This window comes from Hippopotamus amphibius, chromosome 9 (genome assembly GCF_030028045.1).
Source record: "Hippopotamus amphibius kiboko isolate mHipAmp2 chromosome 9, mHipAmp2.hap2, whole genome shotgun sequence".
In the NCBI taxonomy this organism is placed as follows: Eukaryota; Metazoa; Chordata; class Mammalia; order Artiodactyla; family Hippopotamidae; genus Hippopotamus; species Hippopotamus amphibius.
Window position 1 is genome coordinate 91,049,798 of NC_080194.1, and position 19,432 is coordinate 91,069,229.

Below are 19,432 nucleotides of genomic sequence, written 5' to 3' on the forward strand. Positions count from 1 at the left end.
TGGGTGCACCGCTCTGCCTGTGCCGGGTTCACTGCCCCCTCTCCAGAATGAGACCCCAGGAGGAGGGAGCCAAGCACTCTTGTCTAGGCCAAAGCAAAAACAGTGAGGAGAAGATATAGCAGCGGCAAAGACTGGAGGGTCCTGCCTCATCCCTCCCCGACCCACACAAACACATGGTCCCACACCCTCACCTCACCCAAAGCTGTCCCAACCTCTTCTGAAAGGGCTCCAGATAAAGCTCAGTCCTGATTCTCTTCCTCAAACCAATCCCAGTCTCCCTGGGCCCCCAGAAACCCCATTCTTCTGCTCACCAGGGAAAGAGGGCAGAATCTACTTTCTTGTGCATGTGCTCCAGTGTGTACACACCAGCCAGAGCCCCTCCAGCTCCCTGTGCTATCTGGGGAATCCCAGCCCCTACCCAGCTCAGATGCCTTCTCCAGGACAGCTGCCCAGAGCCACACCCAGCCCCCGAATGTACCCACACGTGCGTGCACGTGCACACACACCAGCACACACAATTACTATCACACAGACTGACCTGGATCAGCCAGGGGCTGCCCACCCCGCTGTCTTCTTCTCCCCTGCCACCCCCATTTCCAGGCGATCCTGCACGGGCCAGGGTGAGCCGCTCCCACCCATTTACAGAGGCCAAAGAGAAGCAAGGAAGAAGGACCAGAGGCTTTTCAAAGAATAAGCCTTGGAAAGACAGGAGACATGGGTTCCAATCCCAGCTCTGCCAGAACTTGCCGTGTGACCTTGTATAAACCCATTCCCCTCTCTGGGCTTCAGCCTTCTGATAAGACCTGCTTCTCCAACTGAGAGGTACAAAGCCTCAACATAAATGTGTGTTTTCCTAGAGCTTCATTGTATTCACATTGTATAATGTGAAACTTAATGTATATGTGAAAACAAACATTGTGTTATAGAATAAATACAAAGTTAGCATGAATCTGAAATAAGGCCTTAGAGACTTCAAAGAAAGTTCTTCCTCAGGGCACCAGAGCCTTGAGATACTGGTCACTACAGCGTATCCTGAAAGTGGAGAAGCTTGGGAAGCCCAGGCCCTGTCCACAGGCCCCTCCCTCCCTGCCAGCTGGCCCGCCCACACCCTGGCAGAGCCCCTGCCGTGGATGCCAGCAGCCTCCCTGGCATCCACTCACCAGCCTCTCCATCTCCTGCTCCCGAAGCCGCTCTTGGCGCTGCCGCCGGTGGTACTCCAGGAGGTCATCTTCATTGTCACTGATCTCCGTGATGCTATTTTTCCGCTCCCGAGTGACAGGCACTCGCAAGTCCCCGCTGGAGAGCTTCCTCTGGGCACGGGGGCTCTGGCGGGGTGAAGCCCCAGTCAAAGAGCCCAGACTGTAAGCCGGGCTCAGCCTGCCACTGAAGCTGCCCTTGCGGGGTGCCAGGGACTCCCCGAGTGTGGGCGAGGGACTCCGTGTCCTACGGCCCCGTGCCCCCAGAGTCAGGGAGAAGTCCTCTGGTGGAGCCCCATGGGCCGCCCAGCGCCGGGGTCGGGGACTCTCTGCCACCTCCCTGGTTAGTTTGGGATCTGGGGTGGTCCTGGCAGGCATGGGGGCGAGAGCCCTTCGGGACAGAGATGGACTCAAGGGAGGCAGTTCTCTCATACTGTCCAGGCCCCGCCGGCCTAGGCGGGGACTCTCGGGAGGCTGCAGGGTGCGGGTGGCTGGCCCATCCGAAAATGTTCGGCCCACCAGCTGGCGTGAGGGGCTGGTGGTCAACACCCGCTCAGTGCCTGGCGGCTCCCGGAAAGGGCTGGGAGGGCGGTCCTGGAGCGTGCCCATCTTGTTTCGGGGAGCAGGCACTGGAGGCTGGAACTTGGGGCTGCCAGGAATGCCGGTGGGTTGGCCGCGGGCACCAGAAGCCGGGTATTCACTCAGGCTGATCGCCACCACGGGCAGCTGCCCACCAGGCCGGGGGCTCTCAGTGGCTCTGCGGGCCTCTGCCAAGACAGTGGCTGCAGGGCTGTCTGTCAGCAGACCTCGGAGGCCAGGGCTGGGAGGCCTCTCATGACCCCCCTTCCTGCCCAGCCGGGGGCTCTCAGAGGGGCGAGCGCCACTGGGTCGGGACTGTGGGGGCTGCAGGGCCAAATGGTAGCTAGAGGACCGGGCAGGCACCAGGGGGGGCATGGAGGGTGCTGGCTCCTGCCCACTGGGGGAGTGGCTGGCACAGCTTCCACTGCTGGCTGGTGAGGAGAGTGGAGAGAAGGCTGGAGAGGTGTTCTCATAGCTGGAGCCCACGGACATGGCACCAGGGCTGGTTGGGGGGGACAGCAGGTAGCGCCCACCGTTGGCCATTGGTGACAGTGGGGAAGTTGCGGCAGCCTTCTTGCCCGCAGCTCCAGGCTCCTCTAGCACCAGTGAGTCCATGATTTCCTGCAGGTCCTTCTCAATAGAGCTCACCAGGGAGCTGTGGCTGCCACAGGCGGAGGGTCCCCTGGTTGCAGGCTGCGGGGTGTGGTTCCCGTTCACCAGACTTTCCGATTCTGCTGAAGGGAAATGCAGAGAGGCCTCAGGCCCTGGTCTTCACCTCCTAGGCCCTCGGGAGCTGCGTATGCACAAGAACGAGCACTCCCCACCTCCTGCTAGCAAAGTGGAGCTGCAAAGGCTCTGGAGAAGCAGCCAGGAGCCACTAACCTGCTGTGCAACCTTCCCCGAGTCACTTGCCCTTGGTCTTCCTTCTGTAAAGGAAGAGGGCTCTTCTGGCTCTAACATTTTATGACTTATGACAGAGCTGGCAACAGTGCCAGGCACTTCTAGGCCTAGTTGTTGCCTACTCACCCCAAGGTTAATTTCCTCTCTGCCTTGGTTTCCCCAACCTCCTTGACCTCTTCTTCAGGAAGGGCAGGTAGACATTCTGCAAAGGGCTTGGGGGCATGCTAGGGAGCGGGCCAGAAGTTCCAGGGGGTCCCAGTCTAATAGGGACATTAGGGCCTCCCAACACAGCAGCCAAGACCCAGGAAAACACACACACAAAGCCTCCAGGGCTGGGCAAACGGTGTGTAGGGCACCACTTTATCCAATCAGAAGCAAGGGAGGGGCCTGGCCCTGAAGGCCAGTTCCTGGAAGCCAGGCTGGCCAGCAACTAGGTGCAGCTCAGTGCCTCCAATTAGCCCATTAAGCTACGCCAGCAAGATCCTGCCTTTGCCCTGCCCCAGCCCTCGTCAACCAACCAGGAGTCTCTGGAATCACTGCCCCAACAGCTGAAGGAGTGGCATGACAAGGCCAGGGTGGGGGCAGGGTAAAGCTACCCAGAAAGCGGACTGGGAACCCAGGCTTCTGAGCCCCCAAGGGCCTAGAAAAGGCAAGGGGGTGGAGGAGAAGGGAAAGCCTTTGCAAGACTGAGTCTGGGTCCAAAATTATGGGGACTGTGTGGGACCAAAGGCAGAGGGGTTGCTGTGGATACTGGTGATCCCAGTGGCCACCCATCTTTCCTCAGATCCCCAGATGATCCACTGAAGCCACTGATGCCACCCCCCTGGGTGTACCCGACATACACGTCCACCTGTCCCAGTACCACGTCGACACCGGGCATCCCACAGCCATCTGAATGCCTGTGCAAAGTCTGGGGTGGCAGGTCTACCGAGCCTCCTGGTCTGCACCCCACCCGCTAGGCAGCTGGGCCGAGGGGGGCTGTGCCGGTTCCCGGGGACAATCACCAACTCTCCTCTGGGGATCAATAATTCACACATAAACTGCAGCTGCCCCACTGAGTCATCAGCTGGCACGGCATGGCCTGGGGGTGGGGCAGGGCCCAAAGACATGATCACAAGCAGGTGGGACCCCCCCAACCCCAGAGCTTAGAGCAGCTCAACCTGATGCTTCCTTCTGCCCCCTCAGGCCACCCTCAAGGGTGAGGCTCCCTGGTGGTGACATAAGAGGGTCAAGGTCCCAGACACGGAGGTGGCACCTTCCGGGGCAGTGGGACACAGGCTGGCAGAGCCCCCCCCATCCCTCAGCCACATGATTCCTCAGTTCCAGCCAAGCAGCACTTCTTGGATCTCTCCCAGTGGCCAGACTGCTGGCACTCTCCAGCAGTGGCCCATGGCAGGTGGCAGCAAGCCCAGATCATGGGTATTGTCCTAACCTGACACTACAAGTGTGGCTGGAGTAGGGAAGGAGGAGGACTGTCCGTGGGGGGCCATCAAACAGCCACCTGCCCCAACTGGGTACCTACCTGGGCCGGGACCATAGGGGGTGCCTGGGGCCCGGCCCCCTGCCGGAATCATGCTCTTCATCCACTTGGCTTCAGCTGGGTGGTTAAAACGGAGGAAGGTGGACTGACCCAGGCACAACATGCAGCCTGCAGAGAAAGCAAACGCTCGGAAGGGCAGGCAGGGCTGAGGCAGCCCTCACCCTGCAGCACCAGCAAGCTCACCCCAGGCTCCAAAGAGCCATCCCCACCTGCACCCACAGCGTCCACGTGGTCCACACCTGACTCCGCCTGCGCCTGAGGCCCCAGCTCAGGGCCAAGTGGAAAGAGCACTGGTTTGTAAGTCCAAGTCCTAAATTTCCTTCACACTACCTGTGAGATCTTTGGGTAAAGTCACTTCACCTCCCTGAGTCTAGTTCTCTCATGAGAAAAATGAGGACAATAGCACTGACCTTGCAGAGTTAAAAAGACAGTGTATATCAGTGCTCTGTAAACAGAGAAGAGTCTCCAGAGAACATGGACACCCCTGTGTCCCCCACCCAACCTGTACCCATGATCCATCTATCTGCCACTTGGGTGAAAGGGTCAGTTTGAGAGGCAGCAATTTCCAGGATCACAAAAAAGCTCTGAGAACAGGAGACAGGGAAACACCATGGATCAGTCAGATGACCCCGCAGGGACCAGGATTTGCTTCCTTAAGACACCTGCCACCCCGTCGGGAGTGACTGCTACCCTCCTTCTCTCTGTCAAAGCACTCTCTGGCCTGACATCGTCCTGCTCCTGGGTCTCCCCTGGAATGTAGCCAAGCCTAGGCCAATGGCCCAGCCTCAGCCAAGCACATTCCCAGGCAGTAGACACAAGCCTAGTCCTGCCCAGGAAGTGTGAGTGCGTGGAGCCAGGAGGGCACGTGGGAGCCAGAAAATGTAGCCAGGGGCAGCGGGAGTGCACACGGCGACAGGTGTGCCCACAGCACCGAAGCCTGTCTGGCAGAACTCCTCTTCCTGGCCACACCAGGTGCTAGAGGGCTTCTGCACAAGATGCTCTGCTGGGAGAAGCCAGGGACCTGGTGCTCTCTACCACCCACCCTTCCCATTTGTCCACACCCTTGGCCCCTGGCCCAAGGCTCCTGTCTACCCAATCTGGTGCCACTTGGCACCTCAAACTTCATGCCAGTCTGAGCTAAGACTGGCAGGGAAGTCTACATTCCTGGACGCTGAGACAGTTCAGCTCGGGCAGGCCACAAGGGCATGGGGCATCCCAGGCCCCGTGGGTACCTTGGCAGGCCCCCCGCTGAGAAGCTCAGGAGCCTGTTGGGAGACCCTGGGCATTGCCACGGATCGGGGGCTAGCAGGCTGAGAAGCCCGTAGCAGACAACACAGTAGACAAAACGACCCACTTCTCTGGCACACCCACAGGCCCTCCCAGGCAGGCGGGCACCAACAATTCCAAAGGCTGATGGGTGGTTAGGAAAGGAGGGCGCCTTCCCTGCCAAGCCACCAATCAGAGGACCTGATCACAGAGTAATCATAACCGGAATAAATAATAGCCAGCCACACCATCCACCTAATTACAACCACAGCTATTTCAGAAAGAACCCTGCCATTCCCCTCCCCCTCCTTTCAGCCATTTAACAAGCTAATTAATGATGAGTTTGCAGGGTCTAGACAGACCCACTCAACCCTAGGTTGATGGGGGGGGGGGGGGGGCGGGGCAGAGCAAGAGCCTGACCACAAAGTCCAGACTGGGAAGGAGGTGGGGAGTCTGGGTGGATTCCAGCCCATCAGTGCCAGGCCCACCCAAGGAGGCTGTGGGCACCTAGGGACCCTTGGCCCTGGCTCCTATAGCTGTGAGTTCCCTGCCCCCTCCTCTGCCCCTCACCCTCCTCCATACAAGGGGTGTGGCTATGCTGCCTCTGGGGCTATAAATAGGTGATGCCAGGCAGCAGGCTGGATCTGTATTAATAGAGCGGGCAGGAGGGCAGTGGGACTGATTGCAGCTCAGCTCCTGCCCAAATTAACTTTCTATTTGCACTCAGGGGCCCCAGGCATGGCCCCAGCTCTGGTCCCATACCCCAACAGCCTAGCCAGCCTATTTCGGGGAAGAAACCTCCTCTCTGCCCACTCCGGCCCCACACCTCCAAGGGTCAGCCCACTCAGGAAACCCGAGAACCCCTCCTCAGCCAGAAAAAGTTGCGTTTGTGCCCCCGCTCTGGAAAGGGGCTCAGGGCCCAGCTGTGTGCAGGTGGGTGGAGGAGCTGCACATCTGGAGGGAAAAAAACAAACCGCGCAAAGGAGAGGGTGGATCCTATCTCTGAGAGACGCGGCGGGGAAACACTACACACACACACACACACACATACACACACTCTCTCTCTCATCCTGGCTCACACACAGACACACTCGGAAACACAGAGACATAGATATAGGCAGACAGGCTCACACACTCAGAGCAACAGTCACTGCCCTGCTGGCCACACAAATAGAATGAACTGGCCCAAAGGAGGCTGGGGTGAAAGGAAGGTGGGAGGAGGGGGCTTGGCTCCTTCCAACCTGAGACCCCTCTTAGCCATAACACAGGCTCCCCTCCTCCTAACCAAGGTCCCACCGAGGGGACTGCCCAGGGCTGGGAAAGATGAAGTCTGCCCCGCTGAGGAGTGGCCCCGAGCCCAGACGCCCCACTTAGATATGTTCAGGGCTCACACGCACGATCCAGTCTCACAGTCTCAAGCTCCCAAAGTGGGGCCGGGACCCGATCCCCCTCCTCGCGCGTCTCCCCACCCCCTCCACGCCCCTCCCAGCCCGAGCTGCTCCGCGCCCGGCTGGGGGCTGCGGCCGCCGGGGGCGGAGGACTCACCACCGAATCCGGACCTCCGGACCGCTTGCCCCCGCTAGCCCCCGCTAGCTCGGGCCCTCCAGGTCCCCGGCCCGCCCCGGGCCTTTGAGGGGGCGGGCCGACCTCCCGCGCCGCCGGCCCGGCTCGGAGCGGCGAGCGGCGAGGCAGCGAGCAGCCACCAATGCCCGGGGAGGGGCGGGCCGGCCACCGGCGGCGGGGGAAGGGAGCCAGGGAGGGAGGGACAAAGGAGAGGAGGAGGGGAAGAGGAAGTGATGGAGGAGAGGAGAGGAGAGGGGAGCAGGATGGAGAAGGCGGGGCGGGGCGGGGCGGGACGGGGGGATGCGAGCTGGGAGCCAGCTCGGGATTCCGGACCCCGGGTTAGGAGTACAAGTGGGGCTGGGAGGAAAGGTTCCAGGGAGATGACAGAGAGAAGGAGAGGTGAGAGGTAGATACAGAGGCCAGTGGGTGAGGCAGGAGGCAGAAGTGAGGAGAAGCGGGGTCTCACTGAGAGCCTAGGAGTCACAGAGGCCTAGGAGGGGCCCGGCCAGTCACATGCTCTGGGCTCAGGTTCCTTATCAACAGGGTGAGGAGGTTGGCTTCGATGACAGCAGAGGTTAATCTCTGACATTCCACGGCTCCATGTATTAGAGGGAAGAGTGAAGCTGCCGGGAATCCAGCGAAGTCACTGGGTCAGCTCTGGCCCTCCGTCTGCCTCAGTCGGCCAAGTTCAGGCCAAGGCAGTGCTGTGCAAGGGAGCAGCACTGAGCCCAGGCCCTGTCTCCACCCTAAACACCTCCGGCTCTGCCCCCCCACCCCCTGCTCCCCACACTCCCAGCCGTTCACCTCACCCCGTGACCCACACTGGACCAGGGCACTGCCTCTTCCAAGCCAGCCCACTTCCCTGGGGCTCCAGAAGCCAACCCACCTCCTCCCAACCACAGCCACCAGTACTGCTAGGCCAGCAAAGAGCTCTCCCACGCCAAGGAGGTACCCTTCCCACCTGGAAACAGTGCCACCCGCCTCTGGAGCCCCTAGGACCAGGCTGCGGTCCTGGGCCAGGCAAATACCCACCTCCCAGCCTGGGCCCCAGAAAGTTCCTATGGTGACAGGGACCTGGCCTCTGGGCACCAGAACCTTAAGGGACACACTGTTCTCTCAGATGCCCTCTGTATGCTCAGAGCTCACACAGCCCCACACACTTTCTCTCAATACACACCGACACCTGCTCAGTCACACAGACACCCCAGCTAAACATGTCCTGTCTCTCACACACACTTATGCTCTTTTTTGGCCGCACCGCACGGCTTGTGGGATCTCAGCTCCCTGACCGGGGATTGAACCCGGGCCCTCAGCGCTGACAGTGCAGTCTTAACCACTGGACCGCCAGGGAATTCCCTCGTAAACATTTATTCTCAAACACACGATCCCTCAGGCAGCAGCCCCTCCCTTGGTTACACACTCGCTCAGGCACAAGACAGCCTTTCACTCAGTCCCCGAAGAGACTCTGAAGTCAAAAGTCAACCTCCTTAGAGAAATAGTCAAGTGATTTTTCCACCCTCGCTGAACACCTACCCACACTGCTATACTACACACACACACACACACATACACACGCACACGCACACGCTCACATACTCACATGTGCATATACAGCTTATTCCCCTTCTGAAGGAAAAAGGAAAACCATATAGGGTCAAATGCAAAATAGGGGAAGGCTTTAAAAAAAATCTCCTCAGGAAATGTGATTCATCGGTCTGGAAACTGTGACGGCCAGCTGGACAGACCCAGACAGACACAGAGGATGCCGCCAGGGAGAAATAGGGCAGGAGGCAGGCACAAAGAAGCAGGGAGCTAGGAGCTTTGGCTTTTTCTCTCCTTCCTTTGAGCTTTATTAGTCAAGATCTTTATCAGTCTTATAATAGAGGACAGTTGGAGGCTTCACTCCCATTTTACAGAAGGAATAACTGAGAGCTGGGGGGAAGAGGAAGAAGCTCTGTGTCCCGGATCCCAGAGGGAGGCAGCTGCATAACTCAGGGTCCTGGCTCTCCAGCTGCATTCCAGGGAGGACCCCCCCCCGCCCCCCGCCAGCTGGCCCTCACAGAAGCCCCTGCCCACCAATGAGGGGCCTGCGGAGTGAAGGCGACTCGGAGGAAGGGCTGGCAGCGAATGCTGGGAGAGGATGGGGACCTTCTGTCTAGACAGCCTGGGCCCTGAGCTGCATGGCTTTCTGGGTCCTTCCCTACTTGGTCCCCTCCCGGATCTTTCATGTGGTCTGGTACTGTGGTCTCAGGGCGGGGCAGCCTAGGCCCAGATTGAGATTCCTCCTCATTTCCTTGGTCCTCTTCCCAGCTCTACCTCTTGCTCTGTAGAGAGAGGGCAGCGTGGGATGTCCCAAGATACCCGGGGACAGGACTGGAAGCAGGATCTTCCTGGCTCCCTCACTTCAGGCCCCCATGTCCATAGCTCTAACTAAAGGTTGACCTCTGTCTTCTGCCTGCTTCCCCCCACCCCTGGCCAAGCATATTCCTGCTGGAAGAGCCTGTCACTGCCACTCTGCTCCTTATGACGTGTGCCTCTCCAATTGCCTACAGCTGGGCACAGTGCCCCGAATGACGCGTCCAAGGCCCGGCCCAGCCAGAGAAGGCTCCTTGTTATTTCTAGGGTAGCCCTCTGTGTTTCAAAGAGGGGGGTCCCCCCCACCAAGACTGGATCGGGAGAACAAGACAGAGAAAATGGTCCTTTTGCACATATACCCACTGATAGGCACGTGGCCAGTGAGTTCTCACGTCCTCACAGGAGCACACACATGGATGCCTCGGTACCATCAGCCCTGAGCTCACCCCTGCCTCTCAACTTGAACTCTGATCCATAAACAAAAGGAAAGACACAAACACAGAGACACAAGCCCAGAGTCACAAACATATCCGGAGCTGCGTAAACACACTCCAGTTACACAGACACACAGAGATAGCACATGTACCCCCGAGCCACCCAGTTTCCAGGGAAACGCACTCCCAAGAATGTCCGGAGTGGGGCCAGGCAGGGCTGGGCTTGGTGCCTTGCTCCAGAGATGAGACAAGGAAACCCTCAGCTCCTGGAGCCCAGGGGAGGGGTAGTGCTGGGGAGAAGAACACCCGTTCCTTTGTGCCTCTGCCTACCCCTCCCCAGGCTGCCAAGCTTCTGAGACAGGCGAGCCTAGACAAGGCGGCTATGGGGGTGGAAGGGAGCGAAAGGGAAGGGGGTTTAGGGTCAGGAGAGAGTAGGAGGGTACATACTTGGCAGGGTGGGCTTTTGGCTGGGGAAGAGTTGGGGGTCACTTGGGCCACAGGAAATGCCTAAGAGTTCCATCTTGGCCCAGGGCCTCCCTCTTCTCAGGAAGCTAAACGCTGCCCTGGGAAGACCAGGCAAGAGAGGCCTACAGAGCATTGGTTCCTCCACCCTGCTCACCACAGAGGGGAAGAACGTTCTTGCCTGTGAAAGTGAGGGATTTGGGGCTGGACTCTTTCTCCGGCCTTCTTTGAACTCTGTCCCTGCCTCTCCTTGCTGCTCTACTGTCTCACTTCCAAGTACCCCAATCTTAGGGAAGATGCTCTCTCTTTGAGATGGAAGAGAACGGTCGGTCAGGAGCCAGATGGCATTACAGCCAAAGCCCCAATTTATGGGGGAGCCCCTTCTTATCTGGAGTCAGATAAGCCCTGGAGGAGATGAGGGTCTGCTCGCTGCTGCTTCTGGTGGACCTGTCTCCCTGGAGTCAGTTGTCCCCCCACACTGCCAAGGGCAGGAAGGTTGGGTCTCCTGGGTCAGCCCTGAGAGGAGAGACCTCAAGAAGTATGAATAGGAGAGAGGAAAACAGTGGAGTGAGTGGGATTTCCACTGCAAAGGAGCTTCCAACTGGTAAGAGGTAAGAGTCCCCAGAAAGGGGGGGAGTCAAGGAAGGGAGGGAATACGGGGATATGTGTATAAAAACAGATGATTGAACTTGGTGTACCCCCCAAAAAATTTAAAAAATTAAAAAATTAAAAAAAAAAAAAGAGTCCCCAGAAAACGCTGCCAGGACCATCCGTCCTCCTACTTAGAGCCAGGCTCAGTCCAAAGCTCTATCCTCTATCCCCCACCCAAATCCACTCTTCTCATCCCCCTAATATGACACTTCACTGTATACATTGATACCCAGGGCAAACACACCTGGTCTATCAGAGTGCTACCTTACCTGCCTGGTCACCACAGTAACTGGAGGCCCAGTATTTAGAGCTCCCTGACACAACGGAATGGCCTGTTGCTTTGGGAAACAGGGTGGTAAGCATATTCATGATCCAAGAGCTACCGTGAACAGGGTTTTAACAGCAGTGAGCATGTCCTCAGATTTTGCCCTTGTCCCACCCCTAGTGTCCTGCTCTCCCCAACCTCCACAGGTTTTCAGAACAACTCCCTCTTGGCACCACGGAACCATGCCATTGTTCCCCTCGCTGCTCCTCCAACTGTTCTTGGCTAACAACTGTGAGCGACCACTGCACCACTCCCCATGCCCTCTGAGAGCAGGAAGCAGAACCTCTTCTCTCCCCAAGGTGCAGGAGGCAGGGTGGGGGTGGCCAGAGATAAGCAGGTTGGAGAAAAGTCTAAATGCTAGAGAGGTTTGGAAATGCGCCAGATCCAGATGCACCTGAGCACCCCACCCCCAATCTGGCTACTCCTGCAGTTACCATGGCAACCACCACAGCCGGCTGCCCCTGCACCTGTCAGGCACGCGCTTTTAAACAGAGGCTCCCTAGGTTCAGGGCTGTCAGAACTTACCCTGAGTGAGCCGGGTTGGCTGCCGGACCGGGAGCCCATCGATAGTGCAGGCATTGCCACAGGGATAGAGGGTGAGGGTGCCCCGCAGGTTCTCGATGTAACAGTGCTCTGGAGCCAAGCCTGGCCCCTGCAGTGAGATGTCCCTGGCCGCAGAGCCAATCACTGTCCTCCCTGAAGATAGGAGGCAAACTGAGTCAGGGGGGTCGTCCAGGCTGAGGAAGCAGAGACGGGTTAAGGAGGGCCACGCTGGAAATCTATCGCCACCTCCTACTCCAGGGAGACTCACCGGCCACCCCTTTGGGGCCCCTGAGCCTGGTCAAGACAGTAAGGGGTAGAAGCTCTTCTCAGACTCAGAGATGGGAAGGCCCGGAGGGCCCAGAGGACCCACAGACAGGGTGGGGAAGGGGGACTTCTCTGCAGACCTTCCCTTAGTCCCCGTCCCCAGACCTGTTTCTCCTTCCCATTCTCCATGGTCTTTAATTCAAACTCTCCTTCCTTCCTTCTTCTCTCCTTCCCTTCTGCCACCTGCAACCCTTGCCCTCCCTCACTCCCCTCTCTTCCTTTTGGACTCTCCCCAGGCTTCTGCAGGCATAGCCCCTCCCCCTGGCAGAGCCCCGGGCCTGGTATTTGGAGAATGTGGGGAATGTAGTATCACCCGGGCAACAAGTGTAGTCAGGAGAGAAGAGAGGAAAGGGCAGAAGCTGCAAGGCGGAGGGGCTATGCCAGGGCCTAACTAGGAAGTCTGCGCCAACTCCCTTCCCTCCATCTCCACCGGCACCTTCTCCCATGCCAGGCATTGCCCTGGAGGGGGCCCCCTTTCTTCTTGGCCACGCTGGTTGCCAAGAGCCATGTGCTCTCCTGTGTCAATGCTCTCCTCCTGATTTCTAAGCTGAGCTTTAATCCCAGTCATGGAGCCAGATTAGCCTGGGGAGGCAGAGACAAGGGAAGCAAGCTGGTGGGGTGGGGTGGCAGGGCTTCCCATTTGGGGGAGGTGAACACTGCCGGCAGGTAGCAAGAGGGCCCCAACACATGCCAGGACCCCAGGGCAGGAACGTCTGTGAGGATGGAGGGGTGGCAGGTCGGAGGTCCCCCAGACTCACCTTCCTCCAGAGGCAGAAGTGTGATGGCGGTGCTGAGCCGCCCACTGCCCAGGCTCACCAGATGGGGTTTGTCCGTTTGCACTTTCAGCCCTTTGCCTGTTTCGATCAGGTCCAAGGGTCCTTTCTGTGGGTAGTGGAGGTGAGGGATGAGCATCGTGAGACTCCTGGCCAGCACCTTACCACCCCAGTCCTGTCATGCCAGCACTCTCTCCAGCACTCATCCTCTCCAAAGGGCTCAGGGTGTCGAAAGCCTTAGCGCAAAATCTTGTACAGAGCAGTATTCCACTAAGTTGTAATTAGATCTGAATCTAGGCCACTAACTCGTCCCACCGGATTTATCTCAAGTCTTGGTTTAACTGCTCCTTTTGTCTATTAGGACAGAAACAAGGAGAAAGCAAGGGGAGTCGAGAGGTGCTTGGTAAGAGGAGGGGGTACTGTAGAAGGGACCGATCAAGACTTGTCCCTGTACACTTGTCCGTGGCAATCCACTTGGCCATTGCCTGCCCCTGTAAAACTAAATTACAAGAGAGGGCAGGGCCTGGATCGTGGAGAGAGATACAGCTCAGGGTCAATCTGTAAACCGCTTCCTGACTTTCAAAGGGTATTTTCTGGGTGAACCAATTAACCTAATTCAGCTAAAGACTTAGCCGTTAATAGGCTTGGGACCTGGGGAAGAGCAGAGACGTAGCACCGCTCTTATCCTTGGGCTGGGACCGCAAGTAGGTAGAGGAGTCAACTCATCCTCACCAACAGCCCCCTTGCCCCACGCCCCGACCCCACTCACCTGCACCATAGCTGGGGTCTTGCATCCAGGGCCCACTTGGTTCCTATTGAGAGTGTCCATGGTGCTGGGGCTCCAGAGCTCCTGCAGACACAGCAGAAAACCGGTGAGGTGGGGAGGCCAGGGCGGCAAAGGGCAAGGAGTAGGCTCTGTAGCAGGGTTCTCAGGGCAGGGGCAGGCCAGCGTCACCATGGTTCCCAGCACGCTCCTGCTGAGAGAGAAGTGGAGGTAGCTCAGGACTTCCTGGGGGAAGGTGACGCCACATCTTCAGCCGCAGCGTGGATACCACACCACACCGCTCCTGGCCCTTGCCATGCACAGGAAGCCCCCACAGTCCTATTGGGCCTCTGTGCTGTGCTCTCTTGCCTCTGACACCCAGGACCCAGGCCTTGGCAGCTGAGGACCTCAGACATCTGGAGCCATAAGCAGGGTGGGGAAAATCTACCCTAGTGGGAAAAGTGAGTCCAAGGAAGCCCCTCCAGGGACGCTTGGTAGACAGAGGCCCCAGGTGGGTGGCAGGGCTGAGCAGAAGCTCCCTCCCACAGCCTTTCCCTCTTCTTCTCCCTTTGTCTCTTTTCCCAGGGGTCTCAGAAGGATGTTTTCTTGAAGGAGACACACGGGAAAAACACAACTATTCCTGCCATCTCTTTGTCTCAGTTCCTGCAGGTTCTCTTCCCCAGAAAGCAATCTTATTCCAACATGATCGGCAAAAAAATAAAAACCCTCAGTGGTGACTAACACTGGGAATATAGGACTCTTGGGTTCTTAACACGATTTGGTGCTGTAGGAAGCTTAGGTCCTTAGAATCAGAGGTAAAATAGGTTCCAGAGGCAGAACTTGAACTCTTCCTCCCCCATCCCTTTCTCCCTGGCTCACAGTTTTGGTACCTGAGAACTGTAAGGAAGGACTTTTGTGTACTAATATGTGCCTACCTGCCCATCCTTGGCCAGCTTGCTAAGGTAAGAAACTTCCCATTTGCTACTGAAATGTCACCGGGGGAGCTGAAAAGAGTGTGATGGAAGGGAGGGAGTGAGATGCAGGAAGGCGGGGTTCCCCTCCACTTTCTCTTCCAGCCATCTTCCAAGGGATTTGGAGAGGAAGTGGAGGCAGGAGCCAGCGTTCCAAGGAGTGTCTGACCCTGGCAGTGGGGCCCAAAGGCCTTAGCCATAGAGTTACTAATTTTACCCTCCCAGCTTCCACCCTTCCGGACCTGGACTGCATGGCCTCCGTCACCGTTTCCACCCAAGCTGGAGGAAGAGAGGCCGGAATAGGGCCTGGGGCCCAACCCAAGTCTGCCTGGGAAGAGGGAAGGCAAAGGCCATTAACCTACACCAAGGCTCAAGCTGGCCTGGCACCTTCAGGAGAGAAGGCCAGGGGAAAGAATTTCCAGGGACAGAGACTGCTGTATTGCTTCTTTCGACTCAGGGAAATCCCTCAGCATTCTCTGAGGGAAGAGAGGCAAGAGCGTAAGTTGAAGATGGAGAGTTTATATACAAGAGGGGGAAGAAAAACAACACAATACATAATGGTGAAGGAAAGGTATCATTTAGTGGAAAGAGCTTTAGACTGGGATGCAAGAGGCTTACATTCTAATCCTGACTTTATTATTTATTAGCTGAGAGATCTTGGACAAGTTGCTTAACTTCTCTCTCTGAGTGTCAGATCATTCTCTATAAAACTGGAATAATGATTTAAAGAAAAAAGAAAGATTGCTTGGATTACTGCTTGCCTGGGGCTAGGGATGGAATGGGGAGTGATTATAAACGGGCAGATTTCTGTGAGAGAAATGTTCTGAAACTTTGTGACGATGGTTGCACAGATCTGTAAATATACTAAAAATCATTTAATGTACATTTAAATTAAGTGAATTTTATGGTATGAACATCACACCTCAATAAAACTATTAGGTTTTTTTCTTTTTCTTTTTTTTAAAGATGATTGGCAATTCAGGTATTATATCAAATGACACTCTGAGGTGCAAAGCACTATAGACACGCCATGTGCTTCGTGACCTTGAACAAGTCACTTCACCTTTCTGGGCTTCAGTTTCTTCACCTGTCAAGTTTGTCACTATCACTCTGTGGGGTAGCAGTGGGTGTGCGCCTTTATTTACACCAAGGATTTCAAGTGGAGATAAAGACTGTAAAGGAATGAGGTTGATGGGAACAAGCGTGATTAGAGGAGAGGAGCGAAGGCAATAAGGAGGTGAAAGAAGGAGAGATAAGGAGAGAGGTGTAGGGAGAGACGGAGAAGATAAGAAAAGATGTAGAGATTGGGAGGCGCGAGGCTGCGGCCCCAGCTCCGAAACCTAATCCAGGGGAAGTGGAAAGGTACACCAGATCAACGCGGCCCAGCGCGCGGTGGGTGCTCTGACCCAGGGGCTGCGCCGCGGCCTGGAGAGCCGCCACCGGGGGGCGCCCTCTCCTCCGACCGCACCCCCGGCCCGGAGGGCCAAGCGAGCTGCGCCGGGGTGCCCCCCACCGGCCGAGCTGCTCCAGTCCCACCGGGCTGCCCACAACCCCGGGCTGTAATTACCCACCCGGCTCGCCCCGCCCGGCCTCCGGGGCCGTTCTGGGAAACCCCGCCCAGCCCGCTGCCAAAAAAAGGCCCCTGCGGTGCGAGTCCCGCTCTCGCGGAGGCGGGACTGGGGAAAGCGCCGCGGTCAGCCCCGGCTCTCGGTAGCCCTCCTGCACCGCGAGCAGAGATGCCCAAGCGCCGCCTCGGGAGCAGGGCGGCAGAAGCCACCTGGGTGTCTGGAGGCCCCTTGTGGGGCGAGGCCGGGGCTCTGGCAGGTGACCCCGCCGCGGCCCCTCCGGCCCCCCGGCCCAGCGCGAACGTCCGGGCAACCAGGCCACTGGGCATCCGCAGCCCTACCCGGTCCCCAGCTCTCTGCGCCGCATCGGGCGCCCGGAGTCACCGCTTCGGCAGTCTCAGCACCTTAACGAGGGCGGTGGGGGGCCCAGGGAGCTGCCGGAAAGTTCTGGAACCAACAGGCACTGGAGGAAGTCCAGACTCCAAACTGGGCCCCAGAAGAAAGGTCCGAGGCCGACCCGGGAGCGAGAGCGGTCCGCGCGGCGGCCCCGCTCGGGTGCTTCCGCTCCGGCCTCACCTGTGGCCCGGGCGGCCGGCCCAGGCCTCGCTCCGGGTGTCGCATGGCTGTGGCCCGAGGCTTGAGGGGCCGAGTTGGGATCCTCTCGACCCGCCGCCGCCTTCGCTTGCCCGGCGCACGTCCGCCCTCGAGGAAGGGCCGCCGGCAGAGGAAGGAGCCGGGAAGGGAAGGAAACTGAGGCTGGGAGCCCAGCGGGCGGGGCGCCAGAGCCGGGCGGGGGCCGGGGAGGGCGTGGGGAAAAGCCCGGGACCGAGAGAACTTCAAGAGAAGGAATGCGAGGGGTCTGCGGAGGGACAGGGCGGGAGGAAAGACGAAGGGATCTGGAGGTAGATGTGAAAGAGGGAGACTGAGGGATGAAGGAAAAGGAGGGCTGGGAGGGAACTGAGGGCTGAGGATGGGGAGGAGGGGAAGAGGTGGGAAACGATAGAATCCGGGGGGCGCAGAGGTGGGGGGAGACTAGGGACAGAAAGGTCGAGGGACTGGGGGACGAAGGAGATGGCGGAGACTAGGGGCAGAGGAGTCCTCAAGGAAAGGGGGTGACGGACCGGGGCAGCAGTGGAAGGTACCCAGGGCCGTGGAGGGGGAGACCGAGGGGCGGGAGGTGGGGCCCTGGAGTAAAAGAGGGGCCCAGAGGGCAGGCCAGGGGACCCAGGAGTGGGGAGAGACTGTAGGCGGGCAGCCGGGGCTGGAGGAGGCGGCGGGACAAGGCGCGAGTGTAGTTTGGGGGTGTGATTTTACTTGTGTGCGGGGTGGAGGTGGGGTGCCGGAAAAGGGCAGCTCACCGAGGCCGGGGGACGGAGTGGGGTTTCTGCACGGAGGGCTCCCTGCTGCCCCTCGCTGCCCTCCCCAGGGCCGCCAGGTGGGACAAGGCCGCAGTGTTGGGCCTCCTGCCGGGCCGCCCCGCCCGCCGCTGACGCCGGACAAGCGGCCTTTCTTTGGCCCGGCCGGGAGAAGGGGCCGCTTGTTTGCGCTACGGGGGAAAGGGGCGGCCCCCAGACACCGCCGGCTCCCCGCGGGCGGCTGCTGGAGGGGGGCCGCGTGGGTAGCATTTGTGTGTGGGGGGAGGGGTGCATGTGGAAGAGTCTGCATGTGTGAGGACTGCGTGCGTGATGGGTGTGAGTGTGAACAGCAGGGGTGCGTGTGCGCCGGGAAGGGCGTGAGCGCGAGGGGCCGCAGGTGTGAATGTGAGCTTCCTGGGAGGGCTGCGGGTGCTTGGCGTGTGTGCTGGGTCCCACACGTGTCACGACGGAGAGAGACGTGGGAGTCCGCGTGGCGTGTGCGGTGGAAGGGTGCGTGGGTGATGCCGGGTGGGGCGCCGAGTGTCTCTGCGCGTGGGATGCCTGACGTGGTGGGGAGGTTGTGTTTGTGTGTGACCGGTCCGATGAGTCAGCCTCTGGGAGCCTCCGGGACGGCTGAGCTAACGGGCCCAGTATGCAGCCCCGCCCCGGCACCCTGGGTCCCCCGCAGGGCCGCTGGGTCTCCCGGCCCAGGCTCCGCTCGCGCCCGGCTGGGCGGAAGCGTCCGCGAGCGCCTCGGCAACCCGGCTGCCCCTCCCAGCCCCCCGCCACCCCCGCCCGCCCGCGCTTCCCCATCCCGGAGGAGCCCGGATGACCTGGCTCAGCCCCGGCACCGGGGAACTCCGCAAGGGCTTCAAATCTGGACCGTGCGGGCGTGGCGACAGCCAGAGACTCACTGACCCCAGGGTACCCCCTCTGGCCTCCCGGACACCTAGGGCCTCGGGGAGTGCCGGGGAGGCCCCATCCCAGATGTGCCAGCCATCTCCCGAACACATCCAAGAGTCCCTCCGGGACACCACTGCCTCCGAGCCCGATCTCGCATCCCTTTCCTGTCCACTAAGGCGGCGCGGCCCGGCCCGGGACGCGAGCTGAGGTGCCCCAGGGGACCCCCTCGCCCCGCCCCGCTCCTGGTGCAGGGCTCTCAGTCCTTCTGTCGGCGGGAGAGGGGACGTGTGGGGAGCAGGCGGACGAGACCCCGTGAGTGTCATCCAGCCGTCTGGGTGCCCGCAGGACAGTCTTGATGGGACGAGGATCCGCGTTCCACCCGGGGGGGGGGGGGGGGGAGAGTGCAAGGGCCCCCTCTGGCGGCGGCTCGGGAGGGCAAGGGCATGCCGCTCGCGGGAAAGCAGCGGAGCCCACCCCTCACAAAGCCTCTCGCGCCCCCACGCACTCACCTGTGGCCCCCCTCCCCCCTTCCGGTTTCTTCCGGGCTTTTCCAGCCCAGAGCTGATCCGGGGGCTCTCGTCAGGTCCCTGGGACTTGCTCTTACCCGGTCCCCGCCGCGCAGCGAGCAGGACCCGCAAGCGCCGTGGGAGGGAGCGTTCTTACCTCAGAGGGAGAGGAGGACACCGGTTCCTTCGCCTAGCTCGGCCGCCGCTGCCCCAGCCTCAGAAGGACACTCTTGCTTTTCCCTGGGAGCCCGCTGAGTAGGAGGGGAGAGAGCGGGTCCCGCCTCCCTACCCAATCCCCCGCTAGTCCCCGCCCCCGTCCCCCGTCCCGTCCGCCTGGCCAGCCAGAGGAGACGCCCTTGCGGGACTGGAGCCCAAGGTCCCCCCCAACCCTTTCCCATAGCAGCACCCCCCCCCCACACCACCCCCGGCCTGCACAGCGCCCGCTTTGTTCATCTCTG

General features: G+C 59.5%; 1 protein-coding gene across 12 annotated transcripts in view; it reads right to left on the reverse strand.

Annotated features, from left to right (window-relative positions):
* The window catches only part of PHLDB1 (pleckstrin homology like domain family B member 1), a 44,742-nt gene extending 25,527 nt beyond the window's left edge, over nt 1-19,215 (reverse strand). For 8 of the 12 annotated variants that reach the window (XM_057749656.1, XM_057749655.1, XM_057749652.1 and 5 more), the window contains exons 1-6: nt 19,132-19,215; nt 13,681-13,761; nt 12,897-13,020; nt 11,797-11,967; nt 4,198-4,323; nt 1,161-2,509 (exon numbers count right to left, since the gene is read on the reverse strand). In XM_057749656.1, coding sequence (XP_057605639.1) covers nt 1,161-2,509; nt 4,198-4,323; nt 11,797-11,967; nt 12,897-13,020; nt 13,681-13,740 — 1,830 coding nt within the window. In that variant the 5' untranslated portion in view covers nt 13,741-13,761; nt 19,132-19,215. Of the gene's footprint in view, nt 1-1,160; nt 2,510-4,197; nt 4,324-7,026; nt 7,060-11,796; nt 11,968-12,896; nt 13,021-13,680; nt 13,762-19,131 lie in introns of those variants that run through there. The other 4 variants (XM_057749653.1, XM_057749647.1, XM_057749658.1 and 1 more) reach the window with 3 other exon arrangements.
* Between the last annotated feature and the right edge of the window lie 217 nt (nt 19,216-19,432).